At 39.5% G+C, this 16298-nt stretch overlaps 1 protein-coding gene across 3 annotated transcripts in view; it reads right to left on the bottom strand.

Moving 5' to 3' along the window:
* Window positions 1-1004: 1004 nt before the first annotated feature.
* Window positions 1005-16298, bottom strand: part of LOC125307550 (carbohydrate sulfotransferase 8-like) — a 51394-nt gene continuing 36100 nt past the window's right edge. For all 3 annotated transcript variants that reach the window (XM_048263583.1, XM_048263584.1, XM_048263585.1), the window contains one exon: window positions 1005-2769. In XM_048263583.1, the coding sequence (XP_048119540.1) occupies window positions 1699-2769 (1071 nt within the window). In that variant the 3' untranslated portion in view covers window positions 1005-1698. The remainder of the gene's footprint in view (window positions 2770-16298) is intronic.

The raw sequence follows: 16298 nt of genomic DNA, 5'->3' as shown, positions 1-16298 counted from the left end.
TTACATTATTGGAGCTTGCAGGGAACAGACATGTCATACCCAGCATCATTTCTGCCTGTTGAGCGTATTACTGGGAGTTGTTTAAGCAAGACCAAAGGCCACAGTCATGCCAGCATGCACAGTTCACTCCCCTTGCTACCCTGATTTGTATAGCTCACAGCATTTTCATTTACATGTTAAAGCTCCTCCCCTAGAATTAGGAGGAGGGGGATCATGGGCGGACGACTGCCAAGCAAGGCCCACGTCAATTTCTGACAAGTCATGGCAGTTTTCGGCATTGCCTGCAAACTGCCGCGAACAGCCATTAAACTGAACTTCCACGATAATCTACAGTGCCGCATACTGACGGAAATCACACTTTTCATGCAGTGTCTCTCTCTCTCTTTCTCATACTCTCTCTGTCTGCCTGTCGTCCTATCTCTCTCTCTTTCTCATACTCTCTCTGTCTGCCTGTCGTCCTATCTCTCTCTCTCTCGGGTGATTTAAGAAGCAGAGAGGGATGAAAGCAGATCACCACAGCCATGTAGACGACTTGGATAGGTAAGATTAGAATAAAACCTGCTGTGAGGGATTCTCTTTTTTTCTCTCTCTCCATCATCCTCTTCTCATTTTCTCACTGTTTCCTGCCACCACTGTCTTCCTCACACTCTTTCACTCATGCACTCACGTCCTCTAATGAATTGATAAAGCTGCAGCCATGGTACGCTGAGGTCTCCTTGTCTATTTGTGTATGTCTTTGTCTATCCTCTCTATCTACCTCTATCTTTCCGAGGTGATGTAAGTGGTGGCCCACTGTGGTCTGACTGGGAGGCGTACTGTCCGAAACCAGCATGTCCTACCATCGCTTTACAGGGACATTGAATCAAGGGAAAGAGAATAGGTCAACAACTGAATGAGCGAACGGTCAGGTCAGAGTACATTTAAAGTGAAACTTCAAATTAATGAAATGTTTAGTGAGGAAAACAAGAAATACACACACAACCTCACAAACATACATACACTCATAAAAAGATTTGATTAAGCTCAAAACCATCATCCCCATTAACCCATCATAGAAATACATATAAAAATAGAATATAATATATATAGTTTTCTGAATGCCCTTTTTCACCAAAATAGTTGTCAGTAAAGGCTTTGTGACAGTGTTTTTTTTCCCAGGTGTGTATTTGCTAAAGGGTACAATGGTGGATTACCTACACTATGTGTGGTGGTGGTGTGGGGGGTGATGGATTGGGGATATGTTTACTCCTAAAATTCCCCACAGGCCAACCGACTCCGGTATTCATCGGATCCAGGCCAGCTCTGTGAGCTGCCTCTCGGGGGTCCTTACGGTCCCCTTTCAGTTTCTTTGGAGTAGCAGGGTATCAACTGAATTGTGTCATTCTGGCTGCATGTGTCTAAATGGTAAGAGGTTCTACCTTAAGTGGGAACTGAAGAGAAGACAAGAGATGGGAAGAGAGATCATGTTTTAGACCTGGTGAGATTTAAGCAGCAGTCTCGACATCTCTCCATCAGAGTGTGAAGACAGCAATTGGTTAGTTATTGTTAGTTAGTCTTACTCTGGTAGTTTGCATAGTTTGAATTGACAGTGTTCCGTAACACTGCTCCTTGCAGCTTAAAATGACATAATGTCAGAGAAATAGTTAGGAGAGGGTATGCAGATCTGACAGGGAAAGGATTAAGTAATGGACAATATTTTTAGTACAACTCATGGAAGGGCTTAGAGTAATTAAACATTTGGTAGTCCATATAGTAGAAGTCATAGACTCGTTGCAAGTCAGCGGCATTGAGCTGTGCAAAGTACCGCTGCATTATTTTTAAGGAAGTTCTCTCCGCTGAGGGGTTCCTGTCCTTGAAGGTGGGGAAGGTGAGGTTTGCTGGTGCCCCTATCCGGTGGAGCACGAAGTTGACCTCCTCCCCCATGGTCTCGAACTTCCCGATAAAGTCATAGTCCACCAGGCAGGGGTGGCACAAGTGGTTGGCAGACGTCCAGTGGATGTCCATACCCACGGGCTTGTGCACATCCAGCAGGTACTGCATGAATTCGGGGAACGTCACGCCACTGCCGGTGTGCAGAGCCTCCTTGGAGGCGTTGACACGGTAACGGTTGATGATTGGCCGTCCAAACACCGGGTAGTAGTAGTTGTTGGGGCTCTCAAACTTGTCCCGGTAGGCCGAGACCAGTCTCTCCAGGGGCTCCCTCACGAACAGCACTTTGGTGTAGTTCCGTAGGCGGTAAGCAATCCCTTCCCGTTTGTAGCTGTCCAGTTGCCGGATGTGGTTGCCGTGGTGGACGGCGTTGTGCTTGATCCCTGTGACATTGTTAGCGATGCCTGCTAGGACCATCAGGACCCGTTTCCAGTTGGAGCAGCCCGCCTTGGGCACCTCACAGTACAGGATCTTATGCTTGTCTTCCACAAATATGCGGGAGAGTCGCTTTGACGTGATGTTCTGCGGGATCTTGGTCTTGTACTTGGTGCACACCTCTCTGACCCAGCGGCGCCGCGCCTCCAGGACACGGGAGGTCTCCAAGCTGCTCTGGCTGGAGGAAGGATCAGCGGAGGAGGAGGAAGAGGAGTCGGAGGAGGATGAAGGAGGAAGGAAGGAAGCTTTGCCCTGGGATCGCATCACAGGGTTGGTCTTCAAGAGCTTTCTGTGGCGTTTGGTCACCTGAGAAGAGTCTGCGTCGTGGCTGGGCGGCCCCGGGGAGACAGGCTCAAACGCAGGGAACTGCATCGGCGGGATGGGACTCTTAAGGCCCTCATTGCTCTGAAAGACATGACAACAATTTCCAGTGTAAACACCAGGATGAACTGAAACACATTAACTGCAATAACCGCAATAAAGTTGGTTCTATATTGGACGTTGGATATATTTGACACCTTAAAAAAAATCCATTTAGCACTGGCTACGAGGGACACATTTGTGTCAAACCCATTTTGATATGTTTATACGATATATCACACAAAGCTTCTCTAAAATAATACTAAAAAAAGCTATTTGTGATCTTATATATAATTTAAAATGTGAGGATGAGGACGATAAACGTGAAAACACGTTGCACTTTTAAGGGAAAGTAAAATACATGTTTTCAGACCCATTATTAATCATCATTATTGAACCTACATTGTGCACCATACCCCGAGAGGAGCCTACAGTGGGCATCGCTTTCAAATGGCCACTTCAGTCGCTCATTACGAGGCGTGAAGCTACGTGAAGCTTTAGTACCACTTTCAGCCACTGTGCGTCACTCTGCCACTGTCCATCGCTCTGCCTGCCGCCCCTTCTGAAAAAGCTCGATTTACCTCGATTTAGGCTACTTGGGTATGGCTTAAGGCTTGACTACACGGTGGTAACGGAAATCGAAATTTGCTGTCTACATTATTGTCAGTGTTGGGTTAACGCAACTACGCAAATCAAAACAGTGGTGTGATAATTGAGCCAGTAGAGAAATAACTGTTCAGAATTAATCTGTAGCCTTGGGTAGGCTTCTGCGACGTTTTTAACAGGCTACGCTATAGAGGCTTAGACAACTATGACCCACGCTTTGGTTTCTCAGAATTAATTTGCCCTACTTCTTGACTGCAGTCAATTGACTGCTTGACATGTCATTTTTATTTTTCTGTACAATAAACAAATACATCTGCTTTATGCCGCAGAATTACATTCATATTTGGAACTTACATAGTCCAATGCATTGTTACACTACGTTAGTGTTTCCCAAAACCATAGTAGCAACGAACGTTCGCAACCACTATTATAAAGTTGTGTAGTTACAACTACACCTCTCGACCTGTGGTAGAATGCTAGTAGAAGCATAGTTCCAGGGATCTTCATGTCAAAGACGTCACTGACGTCAGTTATTTGTTTGCAAATTAATAATTATAAATATATTTAGGTTTCTAATTGATATTTACACTTCTAACCACCATACATCCATATTTTAAAATGCCCAAGGCAGAAAATACATAAAATAAAAGTAAATTTGCAGCCATGTGCACGTAAGTAAAAGTCACACACCTGCAGATAATAATAAGGTGGTGCGCATTTTTTGACTAGTCAGCTAAGAATATGTAGCCTTTGATTTTCATGGAGGGGGTCCTTGTTAGTTTACGCAAACCAAGCCAAGAAGGCTGATTCTGATTTTGATAATATGATCTGCACAAAAGATAAACTTAGGTAAACAACAATGTCAATATTGTTGTCAAAATCTTAACCCAGATTCGAACTCTTGGACAGGGGACTGGTAACTGCTGTGCAACAGCGGCTGTCATCTGCCGGCCTGCCTGCTACTAAACATCATTAACCACCTTAGTCCAGACTACTGAAGTTTGGAAACTATCATGGTCCAAACTTACAGTACTATGTGGGCACGACAGTTTTGGGAAACAGTCGTAACTTACATGTTGGTTAGTTGAACGATGCATCCTGTTAGTAAAAAGCTAACCTCCGTAGTTGTACGGGAAACGCACCCCAGATCAGCTTGTAGGCCATTAGCAATCTGTTTATTTTATTTTATGAAGCCTACACAGTAGATCACATGCCACATTCTCACTTTCAATAGACAGATGCAATACCCAAGTCAAGTATTGAGTATAAAGCAATTAAGATTGTACCCTATACAAAAAGTACTTCATACTATCATAAAAATTCGTTAAAACGAATAGGATTTTGCAACTTGACAAAACACTGGATTAAATATCGTAGGCACAGGAGAAAACTTGTACATCCATTGGCCCGTGGGGAGATCACATGCCAGTTGCCTCTCCCTTCAGTGCTATGACTCGTTCGGCTGTGAGCTTGTTTCGCCAAAAACTATTGCAGATATCAATGCGTCTTTGTTCATGGGTTTGGCCTATAGAACGGGCACATTTTGGAGAGAATAGAGAATGTACACACGCAATAATCTATAGGCTATTTGTGGCTGGTTACCAGCAAACAATGTTTAATGCATTAACTCAAGACGTCAAACATTTTCTAAACAATACAAACAGAAAGGATGCAGCAGGCAGCAAATGTAGAAGAGTAATTTCCAGTGGAAGAACAAAATGCTGAATGAAGCCCAAAGATATGAAGGCATATCTGGCAAGTTGTTATTTTTTGAAGGCGTAAATGGATTTGGGCTATAGGCCTAGTTTGCAAGAAGGAGACATAAAGCGTGAGCATGCCACACTATCCACAGCTGTGGTAGCGGGGGTAGGAGGATTACTGTTAAGCCCAGGATTTATATAAAATTCTTCAACAGAAGGCCTGCCTCGAATGCAGGCTTGCCCAAAAAGTCCTGTGGTTTAGGCAGCCTACAGTAAGTAGGTCTTAGGAGGTGAGTTAGGAGTCCCTCTAGACTTCTTTTCAGCTGTCTCAGAGGTGGAAAGTTGCATTCGTTGGGGCAGGGGCGGATTAACAATTCATAGACCCTTGGGAACAAATGTCTGATGGCCCCCCTGCCCCCGCCAGCGTGAATCAGGCGGTCAGTTAATAGGCCTATCGTGAAGATTTGTATTGCCATTTAAGGCATCGGCAGCATCTGTGAGGCCAAGCCTCACCAAGTAGCCCGTTTGTTTACAACTAACATTACATTTAATTAAACTGCTTATAGGCTATGCCGAAATAGTTTCAACATTTTGAATATCAGTGTCGGGTGAATTAGGAAATGCCTTATGGCTGAAAGCTGCTTGGGATCCCCCTGTCAAGCAATAACCATACAAAAGTTAAAACAGATGACATGATGCACGTCACTGACATAATGCGCCAAATAATATAGCCTAGATATTCCAATATATTGAATACATGTGTTTATTTTAGAGGGGATATTCGAACGTAATTTTTGAGCAATTTTGACAGCCCTAGTCCACTGTAGGCTTTCATGTCGTCTATTAACACCTTCCACCTAACCCTGGTGAGTGGGGGTCGCTATAATGCGTGTGAAATAGCACCATTGAGTAGCCTATGCTGAAATAGCCTTAAAATCGTTCGGTGTTGTGTGCCTTCTGGTTTCTCCACCTACTGGTTTCCTTATGCGTGCATGCGCTGCAGCAGTTGTCAGACATTCACAAACAAGTTGTTTTAGGCGGTTTGAAGTCTTTTCATACGCCATGATTTCGGCTACATTACAGCCACTCGGACAAAAGACATGTAAAAATCTATGTTTTGAAAACTAGCATTAAACTGGATTCGATCCCGCCAAAAGCAACACAGCGTGACTCTCCATCCTGATTCCCTACTCTTTGAGCCAACTAATATGTTACGCGAATCAATTAACTATTGTAGGCTACCATTAATTAATAACGTAGGCAACACCCAGGTAACATGTTGTACAGGCTATCTGAAACAAGGGGTTGCCTCTCATCTACAACAACTGGTTACCTTGGGCTGCTACAGTCGTCAGTGCACTGTGCACAGTAGGCCTATGCTACTCTTTGTGGTTGATCAACTAAAAATAAAAGATGTATTTGGTGATGACGTTATTGTAGGACTAGTAGACCTAAATTCTGAGAAATTAAATGGTACGAGAAATGATCTACATAGCGCACCAGACCGCGATGTCTTCAAGGGTTGAATGAAGGGAGTTTGCAAAAATTAGTGTATTTTTCAAGTCAATAAACATTCTTAATTTTCGAATGTCTTTGTCAGGGAACATCTGACTTTAAAAAACCACAGGCCTGGTAGTCGCTCAGACAAGGAGTTATAAGATAAAGGCAATACCATTTGTGTCACCTAATGCAGTTCAGTGAATTAGCAAGATACCATCAGAAGGCAACAATCATAACTAGAGAATGTAATTCCAGGGAATTACGAGTGCATGAAAATGACGCTAGGACAGACATGGTGGTTGCACAGCTTAATAAAAGTTGATAGTTTAAAAGTAGACAGTTTAAAAGTTGAATATAGATTGGGAGTTGATCACACTAGTTGACTGAAAAGCCCAGGCTGCCAAACAGTTGTGGACAGAGGACACAATTGGCGGGAGTCATAGCTGATGACAACTGACAGTTGGATTGGTTCAAATATTTCATAGGGAATTATTGTAGTGAGGACTTTTATTTTAAAACAGCTTTGGGCAGAGGAAACAGTTGACAGGAGTCATAGTTGATGACAACTGACAGTTTGAATAGTTGAACAGTTAAAACGTTGGATAGTTTAAATGGTTAAATAATTTAATAGGGGATTATAGCAGTGAAGACTTTTATTTTGAAACAGTTGTGGGGAGAGGAAACAGTTGACGGGAGTCAAAGTTGATGACAACTGACTGTTGCTAGAGTAGTTATGGTGGTTGCTATGCTGGTTGCTAGGTTTTAACTGTGAATGTGGTTGCTAGGCTGTTGCTAGGGTACTTGAAGTCATTTCTAGGTTGTTGCTAGGGTGTCCATGGTGGCTACTATCAGAAATAAAAGAGTTACTACAGTGGTTTGCTAGTATAATCATCTTGGTTGCTATGGAAACTGACATAGATGCTTAATTTCAATGGTTGCTAGGTAGGTGGTGGTTTAATATAGTAGGCTAGAGGCATAGTTAATGATAACTGACAGTTTAAATAGTTGAACAGTTAAATAGTTGGATAGTTTAAATGGTTAAATTATTTAATAGGGAATTATTGTAGTGGAGACTTTTATTTTGAAACAGTTTTTTGAAGCAGAGGAAACAGTTGAACAGGATCTGTAGTCTTAAGAGAGCCAGATTGTGTGCTTAAAGCCTGAGACAGACAGTTGCTGGAGGTGGCCGGAACCATATGGCTCTGGCCGGAACACTTGGCATAGGATTCTAAGTGCTCTATTGTGATGCCATAATCGCCAATGTTAAGTCTATGGGGAAAATTTTAAAGGTGCGATTTGTAGGATTGTTACTGAACGTTCTGCAGGCCAAAATCAAAACACTGGTGAACGTTCTCAAGACTACCAGACGCGAGCCTCTTCTGGGTTGCCAGATGTAATGAAGACTTAGCTAACGTTAGTTGACCTGCAGCTGCTTTAACGTTTCTCCAACCATGACCCAGCTACACATTACGGAAACAGTGAAAACAAAAAATACCTCTCTAACCAACGTAACATATTTAGCTGAAGTTTAGCCTAGGCTACCTGTTGTGGAGAAATATGGCCAGCTCTCTCGTCACACTTGATATTCTTCGTTTGGCGAAGGCGTCACCATCTCAGGAAGCTCCTCTGATGTCCACTTAATTTGTTTATTGTTTTAATTTTGGAAATTTGCCTGCCTCGTGGCGTTCATGACTACAACTGACAGCTGTTGACAGTTGGCCTTTGCTAATTTGGCAACCCAAATAGGGAGGGCAGCTAGCCCATTATTAATCGCTATTCTAGAATTAATCGTTCAAAACATAAACGAAAATTCTAAGACATTCCGCCCCGTAACTCATTTTTTTTCATGGGTTTTACAGGGTTTTACAGGTTAGAGTAATGTTGTCAAATAAGCCATTACTTCAATTCATCGTGTTTCCTTACTCTCTGACAACATATGGTGATCATTTTTGGAATGGTTACAGTTTATTTTCCATTATTTCCTACATACTGGACCTTTAATAGTTTTTAATTAATAGTTCAAAAAGTATAAAAGTTACAAATATGAAAAATACATTCCACACCTGTCCTAAGTAAGACCTACGTAACGCAGTTTGAATGAAGTTTCTACATTAAACGGTTGAAGCCGCATTAAATGCAGAAAAAGCGTTAGAAGAAGAATAATAACTAGAAAAGCATTTCCTGAAGGAAATACAGTGCATGAAAATGCAAAAAATATGATGTCAAATATGATACAGAGTAAAAACAAACTATATTGGTTGCTAGGTAGATGAGGTTTAATATAGTTGGAATGACTCAACAGTTAAATAGGTGGATAGTTTATATAGGTAAATAATTTACTTGGTAGATAAGGTTTAATATAGTTGGAATGATTGAACGGTTAAATAAGTGGATAGTTTAAATGGTTAAATTATTTAGGTAGATAGTTGACGATAACTGACACTTGGAATGGCTCTAATGTTTGCTAGCAGTTATGCTAACTATATTAACAAAGATAATAATGTTAACCAAGTTACTATGCTAACTAGCATGCTAACAATGTTAAAATGCTAAGTATGCTAACCATGTGACTTAGCTAACTTAGCTAATTATTTTTAGCAGTTATGCTAACTAGCATCTAACATCTTAACTATGCTAACCATGTTACTTAGCTGACTTAACTAATCATTTTAAGCAGTTTTGCTAAAATCTTAACTAGCATCTTAACATGTTAGCATGCTAACTATGCTAACCATGTAACTTAGCTAATCATTTTAAGCAGTTTTGCTAAAAAATGGTAACTAGCATGCTAGCATGCTAACTATCTTAACCATGTGACTTAGCTAACTTAGCTAATCATTTTTAGCAGTTTTGCTAAAAATGGTAATGCTAAAGCATCTTAACTATCTTAACCATGTGACTTAGCTAACTTAGCTAACTAGCTTCAGTGGGTAGGAGTCATGGTTGATGACAAGTAACAGTTACAATGGCTGAACAGTTAAAAGGTACAGTAATTTACAGCTATAAATTGTCTAACAGTGAAATATTGTAGTGAGGACTTTTATTCTGAAACAGTTTTTGGCAGAGGAAGCAGTTGAATAGGGTGTGTAGTCTTAATAGGGCCAGTTTGTATGCTTAAAAGCCTGAGAATGGCAGTTGGGACAGGTGGCCCGAACACCTGCCATAGGATTCTAATTGCTTAACTTGGCTCTATTGTGATGTCATCAGCCCATGTTAAGTCTATGGGGAAATTTTGAACAGTTTTTAATTAATAGTTTAAAAAGTATAAAAGTTACAAAGCTGAAAAATACATAGCACCCATGTCCTAAGTAAGACCTACGTAACATAGTTTGAATGAAGTTTCTACGTTAAGCGGTTGAAGCTGCATTAAACGTTAGAAGAAGAAGAAGAATAAGAAGAAGCCTAGGAAGAACAGTACAGTGCATTTTCATGCACTGTAACTAGAAGCATAATTCCAGGAATTACCAATGCATGAAAATGCAAAACATATGGTGTGAAATATATTGTTAAAAACAGATGATGTGCTAATTGGCAACCAACATGATGAGGTTTAATATAGTTCAAATGACTGAACTAGGTAGATGAGGTTTAATATAGTTGGAATGAATGAACTAGGTAGATGAGGTTTAATATAGTTGGAATGACTGAACAGTTAAATAGGTGGATAGTTTAAAAGGTTAAATGATTTGCTAGGTAGACAAAGTTTAATATAGTTGGAATGACTGGACAGTTAAATAGGTGGATAGTTTAAATGGTTAAATTATTTGCTAGGTAGATGAGGTTTAATATAGTTGGAATGACTGAACTAGGTAGATGAGGTTTAATATAGTTGGACTGACTGAACAGTCAAATAGGTGGATAGTTTAAAAGGTTAGCCTGAGAAACTGATAGGGTGCAGGTGGCCTGGCCACCTGGCCTAGGATTCTAATTGCTTAACAGCAGTCTTAATAGAGCCATATTGTTTGCTTAAAGCCTGAGACAGACTATATAGTTTAAAAGTTAAATGTAGATAGTGTAATGGATGTTGATAGACAGAAAGTTGAATGGATGTTGATAGGCAGATTGTTTAATGGATGTTGATGGATAGTTTAATGGGTGGATGAGTGAATGGTTTGAAGAGGATGAATGGATAGAAAGTTGGATGAAATGTGTCTTATATCCTTGTAGAATGGAGAAACACAGAGAGAGTTGGTCTAGTTCAGTAGAAAGCAGTTGATACAGGTGCAATCAGTTGAATCGGTTGAAGCTAATCATTTTTAGCAGTTTTGCTAAAAATGCTAACATGCTAACTATGCTAACCATGTTACTTAGCTAACTTAGCTAATCATTTTTAGCAGTTTTGCTAAAAATGCTAACAATGTTAGCAATGTTAACATCTTTAACTATCTAACCATGCTAACTAGCTACAGTGGGTAGGAGTCATAGTTGATGATAAGTAACAGTTACAATGGCTGAACAGTTAAAAAGTTCAGTAGTTTAAAGGGTTAAATTGTTTAACAGTGAAATATTGTAGTGAGGACTTTTATTTTGAAACAGTTTTTGGCAGAGGAAGCAGTTGAACAGGATGTGTAGTCTTAATAGGGCCAGTTTGTATGCTTAAAGCCTGAGAATGGCAGTTGGGACAGGTGGCCTGAACACCTGCCATAGGATTCTAATTGCTTAACGGCTCTATTGTGATGTCATCAGCCCATGTTAAGTCTATGGGGAAATTTTGAACAGTTTTTAATTCATAGTTTAAAAAGTATAAAAGTTACAAAGCTGGAAAATACATAGCACTCTTGTCCTAAGTAAGACCTACGTAACATAGTTTGAATGAAGTTTCTACGTTAAACGGTTGAAGCTGCATTAAATGCGTTTGGAGGAAGAAGAATAAGAAGCCTAGGAAGAACAGTACAGTTCATTTTCATGCACTGTAATAAGAAGAAATCGGATAACAGTAGATTGCATTTTCATGCACTCTAATAATAATAATGATAATAATAATAATAATAATAACTAGAAAAGCATTTCCTGAAGGAAATACAGTGCATGAAAATGCAAAAATATGATGTAAAATATCATACAGAGTAAAAACAAACTATATTGGTTGCTAAGTAGATGAGGTTTAATATAGTTGGAATGACTGAACAGTTAAATAGGTGGATAGTTTAAATGGTTAAATTATTTAGGTAGATAGTTGACGATAACTGACAGTTGGAATGGCTCTAATGTTTGCTAGCAGTTATGCTAACTATGTTAACAAAGATAATAATGTTAACCAAGTTCCTTAACTTAGGTAACCTAGCTAATGTTTTCATTTTTAGTAGTTATGCTAACTAACACTATGTTACCCATGTGACTTAGCTAACCTAGCTAATCATTTTTAGTAGGTATGCTAACTATGCTAACTAACATGCTAACATGTTAAGTATGCTTACCATGTGACTTAGCTAACTTAGCTAATCATTTTTAGTAGGTATGCTAACTATTCTAATTAGCATGCTAACTATGTTAACCATGTTACTTAGCTAACCTAGCTAATCATTTTTAAAAGTTATGCTAACTAGCATGTTAACATTCTAGCTATGCTAACCATGTTACTTAGCTAACTTAGCTAATGATTTTAGCAGTTTTTCTAAAAATGCTAACTGACATGCTAACATGTTAGCATGCTAACTATGCTAACCATGTTACTTAGCTAATCATTTTTAGCAGTTATGTTAACTATGTTAACTAGCATGTTAGCATGCTAACTATGCTAACCATGTTACTTAACTAACTTAGCTAATCATTTTTAGCAGTTATGCTAACTATGCTAACTAGCGTGCTAACTATGCTAACCATGTTACTTAGCTAACTTAGCTAATCATTTTCAACAGTTTTGCTAACAATGCTAACTCGCATGCTAAGATGCTAGCATGGTAACTATGCTAACCATGTTACTTAGCTAACTTAGCTAATCATTTTTAGCAGTTTTGTTAAAAATGTTAACAATGCTAACAATGTTAGCAATGCTAACATGTTAACTATGCTAACCAGCTACAGTGGGTAGGAGGCATAGTTGATGATAAGTAACAGTTACAATGGCTGAACAGTTAAAAGGTTCAGTAGTTTAAAGGGTTAAATTGTTTAACAGTGAAATATTGTAGTGAGAACTTTTGTTTTGAAACAGTTTTTGGCAGAGGAAGCAGTTGAACAGGATGTGTAGTCTTAATAGGGCCAGTTTGTATGCTTAAAGCCTGAGACTGGCAGTTGATCCAGGTGGCCCAAACACCTGCCATAGGATTCTAATTGCTTAACGGCCGTATTGTGATGTCATAATCATAATGTTAAGTCAATGGGGAAATTTTGATTAGTTTTTAATTAATAGTTTAAAAAGTATAAAAGTTACAAAGCTGAAAAATAAAAAGTAAGACCTACGTAACATAGTTTGAATGAAGTTTCTACGTTAAACGGTTGAAGCTACATTAAGTGCGTTAGAAGAAGAATAAGAATCATAAGAATAAGAAGCCTAGGAAGAACAGTACAGTGCATTTTCATGCACTGTAATAAGAAGAAGAAGCCTAGGAAGAACAGTACAGTGCATTTTCATGCACTGTAATAATAATAAGCTTTATTTGTATAGCACCTTTCATACACAGAATGCAGCTCAAAGTGCTTTACATTTGAAGCATGTAACACAATAATAGTCAGTCAGTCAGTCATTATCAATCACTTTTCTTCATTGCTAGGGGCCGTTTATGATCCACTCAGCAACATATCAAAAATATAGAAAATGACATGTCATAAGACTGGCAGCCTTAACCCTCTTACCCCCACAAGCCGCCATATGGCAACTGTGGCAAGGAAAAACTCACATATTCCAGGAAGAAACCTTGAGCAGAACCCTGACTTAATAGGGGAGCCCATCTGCTTCTGGCTGGCTCGCGCCCCAATAGCAGCAGATGTAGAATAATCTGAAAAAAGTAGTCTACAGGATAAGATGAGTTAACTAAAAGCTTTCCTGTACAGGTATGTTTCAGATCTTTTTAAAAATATTTACTGAACTCGCCTGCTTGATGTACAGAGGCAGGGTGTTTCCATAGTTTGGGGCATAATGGATAAAAGCAGCTTTTCCACTTTGTTTGTGGAGCACTTTGGGTACGATTAAAAGATTAGAATTGGATGAGCTAAGTTTCCTTTGTGGTTGATAATATAAAAGCCCAGAGATATATGAAGGTGCTATGCCATTCAGAGCTTTGTAAGTAATTAACATAACCTTAAAATCAATTCTATAGGAAATAGGGAGCCAGTGCAGTTCAGCCAACACAGGGGTGATGTGTTCTCTCTTCTTAGTCTTAGTTAAAAGTCTAGCCGCAGAGTTCTGTATGAGTGCCAATTTCTTTAGATGTTTTTTGGGAAGACCAGTGAAAAGTGCATTGCAGTAGTCTAACCTGCTAGTGATAAAAAACTGCATCTTGTTGAGTTAAAAAGGGCCGCACTTTGGCAATGTTTCTCAAGTGGAAATAGGCTGTCTGAGTAACTTTACTGATATGGGGCTTAAAACTTAACTCTGCATCTAATATGACACCGAGGCTTGTTACTTTTGGTTTGACCTGGTGCGTATATAGGGAAAATAGCAGGGGACCAAGGCAGCTCCCCTGGGCCACACCAAAAGGCAAGTCATGTTTTTCAGATACATGATCTCCTAGACTGATATAAAAATCTCTGCCAGTAATGTAGGTTTGAAACCAGTTTAGAGCATTATCAGAGAGACCCACCCGCCATAGCAAGGTGTGAATTAGGATGCTATGATCAATGGTGTCAAATGCCGCACTCAAATCCAGAAGAATAAGGATTGAGACTTTGTTTGAGTCAGTAGCCAGTCTGAGATCATTGACTATTTTACTAGAGCGTTTCTGTGCTGTGATTTGATCTAAAACCTGATTGGAATTTTTCAAGGATACTGTTTTGGTTGAGGAAGGTATTTAACTGATTACAAACAACTTTTTCAAGTACTTTGCTCAGGAGCGGTAGATTTGATATAGGCCTGTAGTTGCTCAGATTGGTATGGTCAAGATTTGACTTTTTTTTAAGTAAAGGTTTCACAACAGCGGTTTTAAAAGCAGTTGGAAATATACCTGTTTCTAATGAGGAATTTATTACCTTGAGAATAAAGGGAGCTGCTTATCATATACTTTTTGAGGAATCTAGTAGGGATTGGATCTAAAACACATGTTGAGGAGCCGGTTTGAGTTATAATTTTACCAAGCTCAGATTGAGTAATAGTGCTAAAGGACCTTAATTTTGGGGGGCTGTTTTTGGGTGTACTATCAAACATATTACTTGTGTTACCAATAGCCTCCCTTATAGAAATGACTTTGTTTTTGAAGAAGTCTGCAAATTCTTCGCATCTTCGAGAGGGTGCCTGACTGAGTGTATCAAAAGGTGTTTGATGCAATAGCCTATCAATGGTAGAGAACAACACCCTAGAGTTTCCACTGTTTTCAGCAATTACCTTAGAGAAGTGGTTCCTTCTCTCATTCCGAATAGCTCTATTATAATTTGCTATTTTTTCTTTTAGAATGGCACGGTGAACCTGTAACTTAGTTTTTCTCCATGTTCTCTCAGCTTTTCTACATGATCTTTTTAGATCATGGATATTTTCGTTCATCCAAGGTGTCAGTTTGCTACAGGGCCTTTTTTTAGTCTTTAAGGGTGTGACTGTCAAGCAGAGCGCCTAATTCACAATTGAGAGCCTCTACCATTTGATCAATGGGATGATGTAAAATATCTAAATTTATGGAGTCTATAAGAGCTATGAACTGCTGTTCTGTTCTAATGTCCAAGAGTCGCGATTTGATTGCAATTTCGGGATGAATTTTTGGAGTATGTAGTACTATATTAAAAGATACACAATAATGATCAGACATATTTATATCATTTACTGATTAGTCTGTGACTTCTATCCCTCTAGAAATTACTAGATCGAGGGTGTTGCCAAGGTTGTGGGTGGGTCCTGTAACATGCTGCTTTAGCTCTAAACTGTCCAACACATTAAAGAACTTACTGGCTTTAGCATCAGTTGTCTTATTGACATGAATATTAAAGTCGCCATTTACAATTATCCGATCATAGCTAGTGATGATGAGCGACATAAGTTCAGAAAACTGGTCGAGAAAGCCAGTCCATAGTTTAGGAGGGAGGGTATAAGGTTAATAGAAGTACAGCTGGGTCAGCCTTCAGAGTGAGGGCAATATACTCAAAGGAAGCTTAACCTGCCAAAGTTGACTCTAGTGCAACTATATTTGTTTGAGAGAATGGAGGCAATTCCACCACCTCGTTTGCCTTGTCTAATTGAGTGGAAGAAATTATAATTTGGGGGACAAGTTTCAACAAGAACAGCTTCGCTGTCTGAAGTCAGCCAGGTTTCAACAAGAAACAGAAAATCCAATTTTTTTCATCATAAAGCACAGTGTGTGCGCGCGTGCGCGCTCTCTCTCCCCTGCGCATAAAGCTGTCTGCGTGTTGTAGGCTAGATTTGCGTGAGTTCTTTCTATCTGCTTTACTTTTGTGAGTTGCGACCACCTAGGCTATGTTATAGACGTTCTATGAGGTACCAGTGTTTAGCTGTGTCACAAAACAATAAGCTTTGTCAGACTACTTTTAAAATGATATTCAGGGCTATATACATTTTAAATATTCGGGGCTGAAGACCCGACAAAGCCTTGCGTTAATTCTTCAGGTGGGAAGTGTCAGGAATTTTCATACGAGAGACGCTCTCATTGGTGGTTAGTATATGAAGTAGGG

Source organism: Alosa alosa, chromosome 14 (assembly GCF_017589495.1).
Source record: "Alosa alosa isolate M-15738 ecotype Scorff River chromosome 14, AALO_Geno_1.1, whole genome shotgun sequence".
NCBI lineage: Eukaryota > Metazoa > Chordata > Actinopteri > Clupeiformes > Clupeidae > Alosa > Alosa alosa.
Note: the sequence above shows the minus strand (reverse complement) of the source record. Positions and strands in the feature narration are given on the sequence as shown.